The 13,234-nt window shown below is 42.9% G+C and overlaps 1 protein-coding gene across 1 annotated transcript; it reads right to left on the bottom strand.

Annotated features, from left to right (window-relative positions):
- Positions 1-7,766: 7,766 nt before the first annotated feature.
- LOC147891066 (F-box/kelch-repeat protein At3g24760-like) lies at positions 7,767-9,631 on the bottom strand. Its single transcript, XM_087389068.1, has 2 exons — positions 9,574-9,631; positions 7,767-9,280 (listed from the first exon to the last, which is right to left on the bottom strand). The coding sequence occupies exon 2, from the start codon at positions 9,243-9,245 to the stop codon at positions 8,112-8,114; it is 1,134 nt and encodes a 377-aa protein (XP_087245194.1). The 5' UTR covers positions 9,246-9,280; positions 9,574-9,631; the 3' UTR covers positions 7,767-8,111.
- Between the last annotated feature and the right edge of the window lie 3,603 nt (positions 9,632-13,234).

Raw genomic sequence — 13,234 nt, 5'->3', positions numbered from 1 at the left:
CAAAAAATTAGAAGAGGAACAAAGAGAAAGACCTAAGTATATAAATAAATATACATGTATATATATCCTAAAGAAATAACTATAAAAAATCAAAGAAATAACTATGTATATATTCCTACAAAAATAACATAAATATAAATCCTAAAGTGTAAACTAACCGCTGGCGTAGAAAGAAAGAAATACGTAGTGTGAACTTGGGCAAAGGGGAGGCTTCAAGAAGTAAGAAGATGCAGGTAGTAAAGGCACAAAGGGGAGCTGTGTGGTCAACAAAACAGGGGTCGTCCAGTGAGCCGATAGAAGTCTGGAAACAGTGCCATTCTACCACCCGAGTTGAAGATAGACAGCAGCCATTACCAGTAGCCAAGGTGAAAAGGCACTTGAAGAATCAAATGCAAAGCAAGAGAAGAGCTGATAACAAAGCACAATTGAGACTTCCACGTGCCAGACGGAAAGTATAATCAAGCCAAAAGAGCTATAGGTGGCACAGCAGAGAGCTTTGGGAGGCGTAAGCCTCGTCAACAAAATTACTCAAACACGAAGAGTCTGTAAGTACAAAGCCACCTGAGCATCAACAAAGACACAAATGGAAACCAAGCCATCAATCAAAAGGAAGCAACAAGTGGAAGGCATGCCTGTGAGAGTACGCAGCTCGTCAACTACGCATGCAGTTCATCAAGTAGAAGGAACCGGGTCCAAGAGCAGATCACACAAGCTTGAAAAAGGAAGCTGAGACTTGAGTAGCGTTTAAGGGAAAACCAACCGAAAGGAGGTTGCAAGGATTGTGAACTTGGAGAGAGGTATCTATGGAGATGATGAGGTATATATAATGGATGTAAGAAGTGCAGATCGTCGTGCTGTAGCAGACGGAAAAGGAGGAGAGACCGTCAGTAGTAAAAAAATACACACAAAGGTCACTTAAACAGCGAGAGGTGAGAACCCAGACTATAGTAACAGCAAAGAGAAGAGGAGTAGTAAGAAATATTGGCTAAGGAGCAGCAAACCAGAGTCGTGAAGAAGGCAAGTGGCCAAGGGCGATGAAGATAAAGCCGAGCAAAGTAGGCATGACGATCTTCTTGAAGGAAGAGGCAACGTAAGTAACTAAGAAACGGGAGCACCTGAGAGAAAAGTCTGACCGTGAGGAAGCCGTTGAGGGCAAGTCGTTGAGGACTGATAGAAGAGCTAGGGAGTGAAACTGCGTACCATGAAGCACAAGACAAGCGACGGAAGGTGGTGCCATGTAGACAGTCAAAAAGTCAAGAGTGGCTGAGATGAAAACACCAATTTTAGCCCAGGAAATCGAAGTGCAAAGGAACGACAGCCGCTGCCAAGCAAAGAACATGTGAACAAAGAGCAATGAAGAGGTAGCTAGCTATAAGGGACTTGTGAAGTACAGAAGTCTTACGCAATAAATCAAGGTGAGGAAAACGTTACAAGAAAGTTCAAGGTTGGTGAGGCTGTTACGGAACAAGCTAGAAACGGGAAGGGGACTGTGCCAAGAAGGAAGATAAAGTGTTAGCACAAGGTAGTGGGGAAGAAACTATGATGTAATTAAAAGGAGGTAGTCGAGAAGAGGTCGTGGCTATTTTCGATGCAATTACATGTGAAATGCCACAAAGAACGTGCAAGGAAGGAGAGAAATGGTCAAGGGTGTAGCCGTGTGAGTCTAATTATAGCAAGTGTGTAGGTTAAGGGTAGAGGTGGTAAGTGTGTGGGTTAGGGGGGTTAAGTAAAGGCTTTACGGCCTTTAAGGAAAGCGGTAAATTAATAACAAAGCAAGTATTAGTAAGTCTAAACAAAGTCGCACACACACATCGGCAGAGGATACCATTAGGGGGATAAATTTTTAGCGTCAATAAAGAAGAAATTTAAGAAATAAGGAAGGGGTCACAAGGGTATAGGAAAAATTTTCGCTTTAAACAGACCAGGGAGGGGGTAAAAAACTTTTGGAGTGAGAGATTAACATTATGAATAAAAAGGGTTTAGGAGGGGCAGTACCTTTAATTGAAAAATTATAATTACGCTAAGGCCTTAGCTTTACAAGATTTAGAAATAGGGTTGAGGGCAAGGGAAGCATCCTAAACAAATTAGCTTTATTTAAAAAGTTCTTATTAAAACTAGAAAAAAGTTAATGATAAATAAATAAATATTAAAAAAAGGGGATGTGAGTCTAAGTGTCAGAGAAATGTGTGTGTGTGTGTGAGAGAGAGAGAGAGAGAGAGAGAGAGAGATCAAAATAGAAGGGGGCCACTTGGCAAAAAATGGTGTGGTTTTTATACAAAAGTGTTAGTATAGTGTTGCCTAGAAGGCAATGCTAACAAAGTATAGTAGGAGTGATAATGGATGGTGGTTCCGGAGTGAACATTATTTGTAAAGAAATTGCTCAAAGATTGAAGTTCAAGTCCTACAAACCATAACCTTTCTGAGTACGCATGGAATGACCAGTTGACCCAAAAGGTATGTTATAGGATGTTGTCATCTCTATAGGTGGAATATATTATATAGTTTGCTTTATTGTGATTTCCATGGAGCAACATGCCTATCCGATACTATCGGGATGACCTTAGCTTAAGAGTGCAGAAGTACTTTATTATTGGGGTTCAAAATAGAGGATCATTAAAATAGATAGTCAAGGTGTGTGCATTCCTACAAATCCTTGGAAGGTTCCATTTAGTTGTCAACCAAAGAATTTGGAGATCATAGATCCATTTCCTTATGATGTTAAGTCATGATTGATGGAGTTGCAAAGCTTACCTGTGGGTGAGATGGTGAGATTGATATTTTCCAAGTGGCTACAGATATCAAATAGAAGTTGAAAGCCGAGTACATTGTGAAAGAAAAAGATCTCTTTCCGAGTAACTTCACCGAAGACATTGAAGGGGAATGAGAGTTGGCTAAGATACCGGTGACTATTACCGGACTGGGTATTGAGCAGTTAGTACCAGAGACAACACAAGACTAAATCTCGGAACAGAAGACAACCCTACCATGCTAGTAGTAAGTGCCAATCTTTCTTCCGAGCAACTAGGGACTACAAGAGATTTATTTGTCAGGTATAAGGACATGTTTGCCTAGAGTTACACTGACCTAAGAGGAGTCCCTCCTGAGTTGTGTCAACATAAGATACCTTTGGTGCCAGATGCAAAGCCAATTCAACAACAGAGGTACAGAATGAATCCTAACTATGCCAAACAAGTAAAAGCAGAGTTAGATCAACTCTTGCATGCTAGGCTTATCTATGCCATTGACCCTAGTGATTGGCTATTTCCTACTGTGGTTGTGCCTAAGAAAAATAGCAAACTTGGAGTTTGTGTGGACTATAGAAAGTTGAATGCGCAGACAGGACCCGTTCCCAATATCTTTCACTGATGGAATCTTGGATCAAGTTGCAAGACATGAGATGTACTCATGGTTATAGTGGCTTTAATTAAACCAATGTGGCTCCAAAAGTTGAGTCTAATACTGCCTTTATCACAAAATGGGGTGCTTATGCAATGCAAGTTATGCCTTTTGGATTGACAAATGCCCCATCAACCTTTCACAAGTTTATGGTAAAAACGTTTCGACTTAGATGATTTCTGTGTTTATTCTTCAAACAAGGATCATATTGGGTACCTGGAAAAGGTTTTTCTGAGATGTAGACAAGCGGGCATATCACTAAATTTGGCTAAGAGTGTATTTTGTGTCCGAGTAGGAATATTACATAATTTCTCAAGATGGTATACGAACTGAGCCAGGTAAGATCCGAGCTATACAACAAATGCATGTGCCTCAAACTGTAACTCAATTGCATTCTTTTGTGGGGTTTATCAAATTCTATAGGTGATTTATCAAAGATTTTGCCAAGATTGTAGCTCCATTGTATGAGCTGACAAAGAAAGATGCCAAGTTTGAGTGGACTACCGAGTCAACTGTGGTTTTCCATGAATTGAAGAACCGAGCAATGGCTACTCTTATTCTAAGGCAACCAAGGTGGGATGTTATCTTCCATGTGCATGTAGATGCTCTTGGGTATGCGTTGGGAATTATTTTGGTTCAACCGGATGGTCAACTAGATTATCCAGTATATTATGCCAGCCGATTGTTGACACCTATCGAGTCCAATTATATTATCACCAAGCGATCTGAAGCTTTAGGCATGATATTCACTGTGTAGAAACTAAGGCATTATTTACTTGTGGTAATCCTTTTATGTTCTATGTGGACCATAAAGCATTGCTTCATCTTAGCAACAAGACTGTTATTCAAGGACACTTTGTATGTTGGATGCTTCTTCTTCAGGAGTTCAACTTTAAGATCATTCATAAACCCGAGGAAAGCCATGTAGGAGATGACTATTTACACAGAGATTACCTACACCCGAGGATACACAAGGGGTCCACTGAATTGCCAGATGTTGAACTCTTTGTAGTTGATTATTGTGAGCATGAGTATGTTGAATTGATGGATTATTTGTCTAAGGCCGACGAACACAATGCCTCAGGATAGGCACTGACAATTGGCTTTGAAAGCTTGGAAATACACTTTTATTGGGACATCTCTATTGAGAGTGTCCAGATGGAGTTCTTTGTAGATGGGTTATGCCACACGAGTGAGCAGTTGTGTTGCAAGAAGTTCACTCGGGTCCATCAGGAACACATTTCCAAGGAGAGTTAACTGCCAAAAAAGTCTTGCAGGCAGGCTTATGGGTGGAAACCTTGTTCAAAGATGCTCAAACTAAGTGTATGCATTGTGACGTCTGTCAATGCACTAGACGGTTATTGTCCAATCAGTTAATGTCATTACAACCTACTCATCCGTGGGAAACCTTTCAAAGATGGGGTTTTGATTTTGTTGGTCCATTCAAATGTGCCAGGTTTACATAGAATAAATACATCATTGTCACCACAGAGTATGCTACTAAGTGGACGGACACAGGAGGTATCTATCTTTTGAAGAAGGCGATTAGGTGCACTTTCGCCTCCATAAGAAGCCTCGCTGAAAGGTAACACCAACACGAAGCTTGCTCACAGGTATTACGGTCCCTACAAGATCATCCACTAAGTTGGCGAGGTGGCATATGAGTTGGAGCTACCCAGTACCTCCAAGATTCATAATGTTTTCCATGTGTCCTTGCTGAAGCCACATGTCGGACAGCATGTCCAAGTCCTCCCTGAGCTACCACCTATGGATGAGGAGGGCCTCATACTCTATGTTCCAGAGCGCATCATGGGTTTCAAGGATCACGTACTCCGAAACAAAGTCTACACCGAGTATCTTATCAAGTGGGAAGGACTTCCTAAGGATGAGAACTCATGGCAGCCAGAGAGCATTGTCCAAGACAACCCCTATCTCCTATGGGGCTGATTATTATTTGCTGTTTTGCTGCACCTATTTAACAGCCCACATATAAAATTTTGAGGGCAAAATTCATTGGAGGGATGGCTGTAATGAAGGTGGGAAATAGTGGGGAATAAGGTGGGAAATAGGTGGCAAAAAAGGAGGGAAATTGGTGGTAAGATAGGAGAAAGAAGGGGGACTATATAAGTCAGCCCCTAATGATTTGTGTGGTACTTTTTGATGTGACATCTAATCCTATCTACTCTCCCTCCTTCCTGCTGCCTATGCTCACACTCTCTCTCCTCCCTCTATCTCTCTCTATCCCCTCATCCTTCTCTCTCTTCCTCTCTCCTTCCCCTTCTCCTCTCTTCTCCTCCCTTCCTTCTGCTATTCTATCCCCATCTCCAAATCTGCCCCTTCCCCCTTCTCTACACCCTCTTGGATCACCACCTGCCTCTCGTAGGCTTTAGTAGCTTGCTCGCTTGCTCTAGGGTGAGCTCTGCCTGCTGCTCCCTCCTGCACACACATGTACTCTCCTGCAGCATGTATGCATGTACCTTGTGGACCCTGAGGGTTGCTGATACACGGAACTGAGGAACCCTCTCAACAGGGCAAGCTAAGTAGATACAGGTCCTGCCAAATCTGCCAACCCCATCTGTGTGGTCTACCATGCCACGTGGCAGTCTGCCACTGGTCTGACCCTGCTGCAACATTGGCTCCATACTCTGCCCTCTGATGACCTGCTGCAGACAGTTCCAGACTGCTGCCAACATGTCAGATCCATCCCAGGACCTATAAAGGCCCTGCCATGTAGGAGGCCCTAGCTTGCAGCACTCAAAATGGGCCCATGGTGAGGCATCTTTCAGCCCCACAGCTAGCCCTAAAGATGGGCATGTGCACAGCCCTAATGAAGGACTGTAGGACAGGTCTGGTGGGTTTGGTGACCTATGTGGCTGCCCCAGATAGACGTGTGCACGTGGCATACTCTCCCAATCCCCCGAAGCACAGTATACACCCAACAACCAGTATGTGTCAAGCCCCATAGCACTCCTCATTTGGGGGCTCAAAGGTGGGGCATTGACCCTAGATTTCCAACACCCAAAATGTCCATATTAATCATCACTCCAGTCCTAAAGACCAACACAAAGGATTAGTGTCCTATCACATAAATCCATGCTAAGTTATTCAGAGCATAGGCTGGCTTTGAGCACTCTAAATGTTTTTAAGGTAACCTTGCCGAATCCACAGCTAAAAGCTTGAGATTCAAGAAACTGTTCCAGTAATAATATACCTTTGTAAGACTAGAATATATCCATTCATACAAATTTAGATTTTTTGGATGTTCTAAAGTCCAAAAATCTACACAGTTTTTTTGGAAAAAAAAAAATCTACACAGAAAAGAAATTCCTCCATTGATTAGTGAAAAGGAAAGAGGGGTGGAATTGAGAGGGGAAGAAAAGGAGAAGGGAGGAACGAGAGGGGTCCCAGGTGAAAAGGGACAGTAAGGGGGGACGTGGATTAAATGTGGAGTGAAGACCTTGTCGTACGTTTGATAGAGCATATGTCACACAGCCCTCCAACGCTGCAAAACACCTAAATCATAGACTAATGACTACTTAATTTCCACATTAGCATAATTTAAAACGCTAAACATATTCAGTTTGACAGAAGTATGTTTTAGAACTTCCATTAGAAAACGACCAACAACCTATAGTCCCCTAACAAGGCCAAACAAACCAAAACCTCGTCCATTCAAAATGGCTAGCTTTAACATTTAATCTTATTATTACACAGCTAAACAATAGATGATTGTAAGCACAATCCCATGGAGCCTAACCTTTTGTGGAGCTTCAAAACGTAAGTTTAACTACAAAGTTGAATCTTACAAATTGAATGAAAGAAAACCACTATAAGCATGGAACTCGTTACGACACCGTATAGCTGCAGACTACCATCAAAGTACTTTTTCACTATAGGTTTCTGAAATGCTTAGGTTATGAAGAATGTCAAATGCACAAACAAAGCCTCACATTATCTATTTAAAACACACGATGAGAAACGGTGAACTCAAGTCTTGCTAATATACAATATAATTGGACGCACAAAGCCTCGTGGCATACCCTTCAATCGTAACAGAGAGAGAGAGCGACAAAGAGACTCTCTCTCTCTCTCTCTCTCTCTCTCTCTCTCTCTCTCTCTCATACACACACACACACACACACACACTTTTTTTTAAAAGTAAAATCCAGTGCTGTGTATTTATAATGTCATGACTTTACAAGAGGGAAAGAAGATGGAGAGTATTCCACAGATCAGAAGCATAAAAAGAAAAGCTCAATGCAAGATGCATGTATATCACCCTCATGTATACACACACACACACACACACACACACACATGTATATCTAGACAATTAAGCATATTGCTCAAACTCTTAGCATAGAAGAATAAAAATCGTCCTGGCTGGCATAGAACAGAATTTATGTTAGTGAACGCAAGGCTTCATGAGAGAGGCTAGCAAACGGCAAGCCATAGTTTTTCATTCAAACACGATGACTTCAAAGAAAAGCTTTTCACAACATGAGTATGCTTACAAACAAAATTCAAGTCTAGATATTAGGGGAATACCAGACTTTCATGATTTTAGCCCAGCAATCCTCTATGTTATAGCATCTGACATAATGGTTTCCCTTGCATCCGCCTTGTAAGACAGCATCAATAATAAGTTAAAGCATCTGACATAATGGTTTCCCTTGCATCCGCTTTGTAAGACACTGGACAGCATCAATAATTGCTTAGGGAGATCCTAAACAAGCCCTAGGTGTCACCGTTGTGCTGCAGCACACCACTCGATCGAAGCGAGGCAAAGGAGATGGAAGCGAAGGGAGCTTCTTCCATTGGTATTGCCCCTCACTTATGTGACACATGCAGACTGGATAACCCGTGTAATGCGATTCGCTGTATACATAAACCAGATTGCCAGAGCCCACACATCTCAAGCTGGCTTCTTTCTGGAAAAGTTCTTGCGGCATCATACTCACCTCTTCACAGTCCATGGTCAACTCGTCAACTTTAAACAGCTTCAGGCATTCCCCCGTCGGAACTTTACAAACACCTACAACAAACAGCCCTTCCTCACAACCTACAATGAAAAGAGAGACTTTGTCGGGAATATTTAGAGTCGTCACGTTACTCCAGACCTTTTTCTCCACGTCAAAGGCCGCAATGTCTCCAGAGTGGATCTCTGCGACATAGAACAGGCTTCCGCGTACCGCGGAAGTCATCCAGTAAGAGGATTTTCCTTCAGCGAAGCCAGCTTCTGGCAGAGGATCACACACAACCCACGAAGCCAAGGAAGAATCATACAATTCCACCAACCGCGAATCGCCATCAAGCACCCCACCAACGGCAACGAACTTGAAAGAGTCGGATTCGAGGCTACCAAAGAGGCCTATCAAGGCGGAGCAACGGGTGGAGGAGGAGGGCGAGGTTTCTTTCCATGTCATTTTGGTGGGAGAGGGGGAGTAGCAGATCTTAGAAGCAGAGGAAGCGAAGAGGAGGCCATGGGTACCAGAGAGGGAAGCTCGGTTGAAGTCAGGGGGGCGAGAAGCAGGGATACGGAACCAGAGGAAAGAGGTGGGATCGAAGGTGAAGATGAGGCTACGGGTATGGATGAGTTCATTGATTCCCCAGAGGAAGAACCAGGGCTGTTTGGAGCAGGGGAGCTGTTTGGAGAAGGAATCGGAAAAGATTATGGAATGCCAAGCTTTACAGACTGTGGAGACCTTGATTGCGCAGCTTGTGGGCAGCTGCAACAGAATTCGCTCTTGCAGATCAGGGCCCAGAGATTGCCACCCTTTCTCTTCTTTCTCTGATGATGTCGATGAGGGCTTTGCAGAGTCCATTGTGCTTGTGCTCTCACAGCTCATTGTATCAAAGTGTCACAAGTAGACTTTCTTGTTATCTGCACTTCAACAAGAGCAAGAGCTGGTAAGATCAAAGCGGGTAGAGAGATCTTGGCACAAAGAGTAGGAGAAGATGGTTTATATTGAGCCAACACATTGATAGTTCATGAAAACATACATAACTCCAAATTGTGGCATGCGAGGTTTGCTAAAAGTAGATGCTAGTTAGTTGAACGTCTCATGCAGCAGATAGATCTAGGAAACTCTTTCAAAACACTTAGAGATGCACACACAAATGGAAAAACCTCACTCAAAGAATGTAAAGCGGAGAGAAGAGAAGGAGAACTCAGACTTTAATCATCCATAGATGTGGGAAAATGTGCTCATTGAACACATCCAGCAGAGGTGCTTGTCTTCACGAAGGCTCTCCCACCAGAGCAAATGGAGCACCTCATTTGATGCATGGGGATTGGACCACAGTTGTGTCATTGAGAGGGGGTTGTTAGAGATACATGCACCCACTTGTGAGCCCTGGATTTGTGGGGACAAAGGGGCATTGGGTCATAGAGGAATAGGGGACAGTTTTGGGCTACATACCAGCAGCCAACAAAGGCTGGAGGGAGGCTATACAAGTAGGGCAGTAAGCCCTAGTGAGCCTCCTAGAAGCCCCTTATATAGGTTGCCTAGGGGAGGTGCCATGAAGGGGCCAACTAGTAGGTCGGCCTGCCAGCATCTACACCAACTAGAAAGTCAGCCAGTAGCTTACAACCCTTCTAGCCCCCTAGATAAGGGGCCCCTTGTCCCCCTCATTTCTCATCATCCACAGTAGCCTACTAAAGCCTACACAAGGCAACGTGGAGGGTGATTTTAGGATTTAGGTTCCAACCCTTTGCTGGTCTTTTGTGCTCATCTTGAGCTTGTTTCTTGCCCACTATTTGGTGGAGGAATACATCTGAGTCTCTCTCATATTCTCTACCTTGTATGTGTTGTTTATACTCTATCATATGAGTGAGGTTCTCTTACATGGTCTGCATCACTGAGTAAGTGAGACAAGTGTGTTATTTCATGAAGAACAAGCAAAAGGGCTACGCGTTTACCATGAAGAAGAGCTACACCAACAACAAGACAAAGGACAAGCAAAAGACTAAGACTTGGATTATCAAAGATCATCAAGAAGAAGAAGAACCAGAGGAGATTAAGGCTCTCACTGCTTTCACCACCCAAGTCAATCTTGATGAGGGTGATGACCCATTTATCTTCTAAGTTGTTGTGTGTTGTCAATAAGGATTCTCTGTCCTGGGATGTCCCCATTAATTGATTGTTAGTCTTATGTGTGAGTTATTTCCGTGTTAGACCTATGGAAACTTCCCATGCATAGTCATTGTCCATTCTCCCAATTGTAAACTGAGAGCCATAAACAGAGTGAGTCATAGGTTGGGATTGTGGGGGTTAAAGGTCACTGTGCCTTTACCCCGGTTATGTATAATACTCAAACACATATATAAATGAATGAAAAAGAAGATTAGGGTGGTTCTGCACCCACCAAAACTTGTGGCTCTCTGTCTCTCTCTCTCCTTCTTCCGTTCTTGCTTCCGTTGAGAGCACTCTCAACTGGTATCAGGAGCCCGGGTGATCTAGCTGAACGTGCGTGAATGCTTGAAGCTCAGCAGCTCTGTGGGAGGAAGAGGAAGCTCTGTGGGAAGCTTTGTGGGTGACTTTACTTGCATCTGAGTGTGTAGAGATCTTGGAGGAACCTTTGGAAAAGTCACTTTGGTTTTGTGAAGTGGTTTTGAGAGCCTGTTAAGTGTTTTCAAAGAAAAGGTCGTTTTTTGAGCTTTTCCCTGTTCCGTTCGATGACAGAGACTCCGTATTGACTTGTAGAGGCAACTATTGCTTGCTTTTGGTGTCCACTTCACTTCAGGAGCTTGGAAACACCTTCATTCTTGAATCTGGGATCATTTCATTGGATTTCTGACTCATTGTGTTAGTTTCTACGTTTTTTGCCCGGGTGTTGGAACTCAAGTTTGGAGCAACCATTTGCAGATCTGTCAGTTCCGGTGGACTCAGGAGGTCCTAAAACTTCTATGTTGCTCATCATTCGCACTTCGGTGGAGTTTACAAACAGCTCTGTTTCCAAAAACGTTTTTCAGTCTGTGTGTTGGACCCAGTGATTGAGACCACGGTTTCCAAAACCGTCTGTCCCATTGCGTTCCGGACGCCCAAAAACCCCTACCTATCAGTTCTTGCATAATTCGATGGAGGATTTTCAGAGTTATAGATCTCTGTGTATTCGATTTCGTCTCTCTGTTATGCATTTTTCATTCTAAGGTTTTGAAACCTTAGATTTATGCCACATGGTAGTGGATAAGTGTTGACTCCCATTTCTCACTCATCGGTTGGGATTTTGGAGTTCTGGTAGAAGAGAGATATTTGTAGATTTTCTTGCTGAGTCCGATTATGCAATGGCGCCCATGTTTTGAGGCATCTCAGGTTCTATTTTCAGTAGCGGTCATTACCGTGGGACTATGATTTCTTGAGCATACCTTATGCAGATCACTCTGGTTGCAGTTTGAGCATTGTGCGCTCATTTGTGGTATGCATTGGGTTGCAGTGGATGATTTATAGGCCATTTGGATGCATTGTGGTCCTTATTGGATGCGCTGATAGGCCCAAATTGCCTTGTGGGATGCTATTTTTTTATGGACGCTTTGCACATGGATGCTATTTTATGCTGAGGGACAGCTTTGACACATTGCAGGTGATGCACTGATAGTACTATGCTCTCTTGGATGAGATATTATTGATGCATATGCCAGTGGACGACGGTGTTTATGCTTGAGTCATTTGGCACTTATTGGCATTCTAGATTGCCATTGCAGTTGGCATTTTCTTTTGGGCCAGATTTGCTCATATGGATGCATAGTATATGCACATGAGTCAGATGCATCTTTTTGATGCTTTAAGCTTTGAGTTTTGGTGATATTTCACTCTATTGTGGCATACACATTTGGGTACACCTGGTATTTGGTGTGATTCTCTCTTGCAGGCACTAGCATTTGGGATTTTGCTTTATTTGCATTATGGCATCCTCTTCCATGTCCGAAAAGGATTTTTTCAGCATTAAAAAGTTTGATGGGACAAACTTTTCTTTGTGGAAAGAACAAATAAGGGATGTGCTTATTCAAAAGAAGCAGATGAAACCCTTGGCAGGGATTGAAGCTAAGCCTGCAAATATGTCTAAGGATGATTGGAATGAGTTGGATGCATTAGCAAAATCTACTATTAGACTTCATCTTGTAGAGTCAGTTTATTTCAGAGTAGTAAATGAGCAGACTACGAAAGATTTGTGGAAGAAATTGTATGCCACTTATGAAAAGGAAACTGCCTCTAATAAAGTTTACCTCATGAAGAGGTTGTTTGAGCTACAGATGAAGGAAGGGGTCTCCATTGCTTCTCACTTGAATGAATTCAATATTATTTTTAGCCAGCTTCATGCTTAGAAGATGAATTTTGATGCGGAGACTAAGGCGATATTTCTCTTATGTTCATTGCCATCCTCATGGGATACCTTCCGTACAGCTGTCAATAACTTTGCATTTGGTGGAGTACTGAAATTTGATGATGTTGTGGGTAGCTTGTTGGCCGAGGAGATTAGATGGAAGTCTATGGATGGCAACAAACAGGATGCAGCCTTAAATGTGCAAAGGGGCAGATCACACTTCAGGGGGAAGTCCCAAGAAAGAGGGAAGTCTCGTAGCAAATCCAGGGCACGGAACATTGAGTGTTACCACTGTGGCAAGAAGGGCCATATGAAAAAGGACTGCTACAAGCTAAAAAGAGAGCAAAAGGATAAGAAAAAGAATGCAAATTGGGGTGCAAATCAAAAGGAAGAGAGTCCAAGGGAGGACAAAGGAAAAGTGAAGATCGAGGAGATCAATGCAGTCACACATGATAGTGACAATGATGTTCTCTTCATGTCTAGTTTATCTACAGAGTTGCTTACCACTTCAGAT

This window comes from Dipteris shenzhenensis, chromosome 18 (assembly GCF_047967505.1).
Source record: "Dipteris shenzhenensis isolate YYH24624 ecotype China chromosome 18, Dip_SZ_1.0, whole genome shotgun sequence".
Taxonomy (NCBI): Eukaryota; Viridiplantae; Streptophyta; class Polypodiopsida; order Gleicheniales; family Dipteridaceae; genus Dipteris; species Dipteris shenzhenensis.
The sequence above is the reverse complement of the archived record's forward strand: the minus strand, read 5'-3'. Positions and strand labels throughout refer to the sequence as shown.

Coding starts and splice junctions, on each gene's coding strand:
- LOC147891066 (XM_087389068.1), bottom strand. CDS start 9,245: ATGAGCTGTGAGAGCACAAGCACAATGGACTCTGCAAAGCCCTCATCG.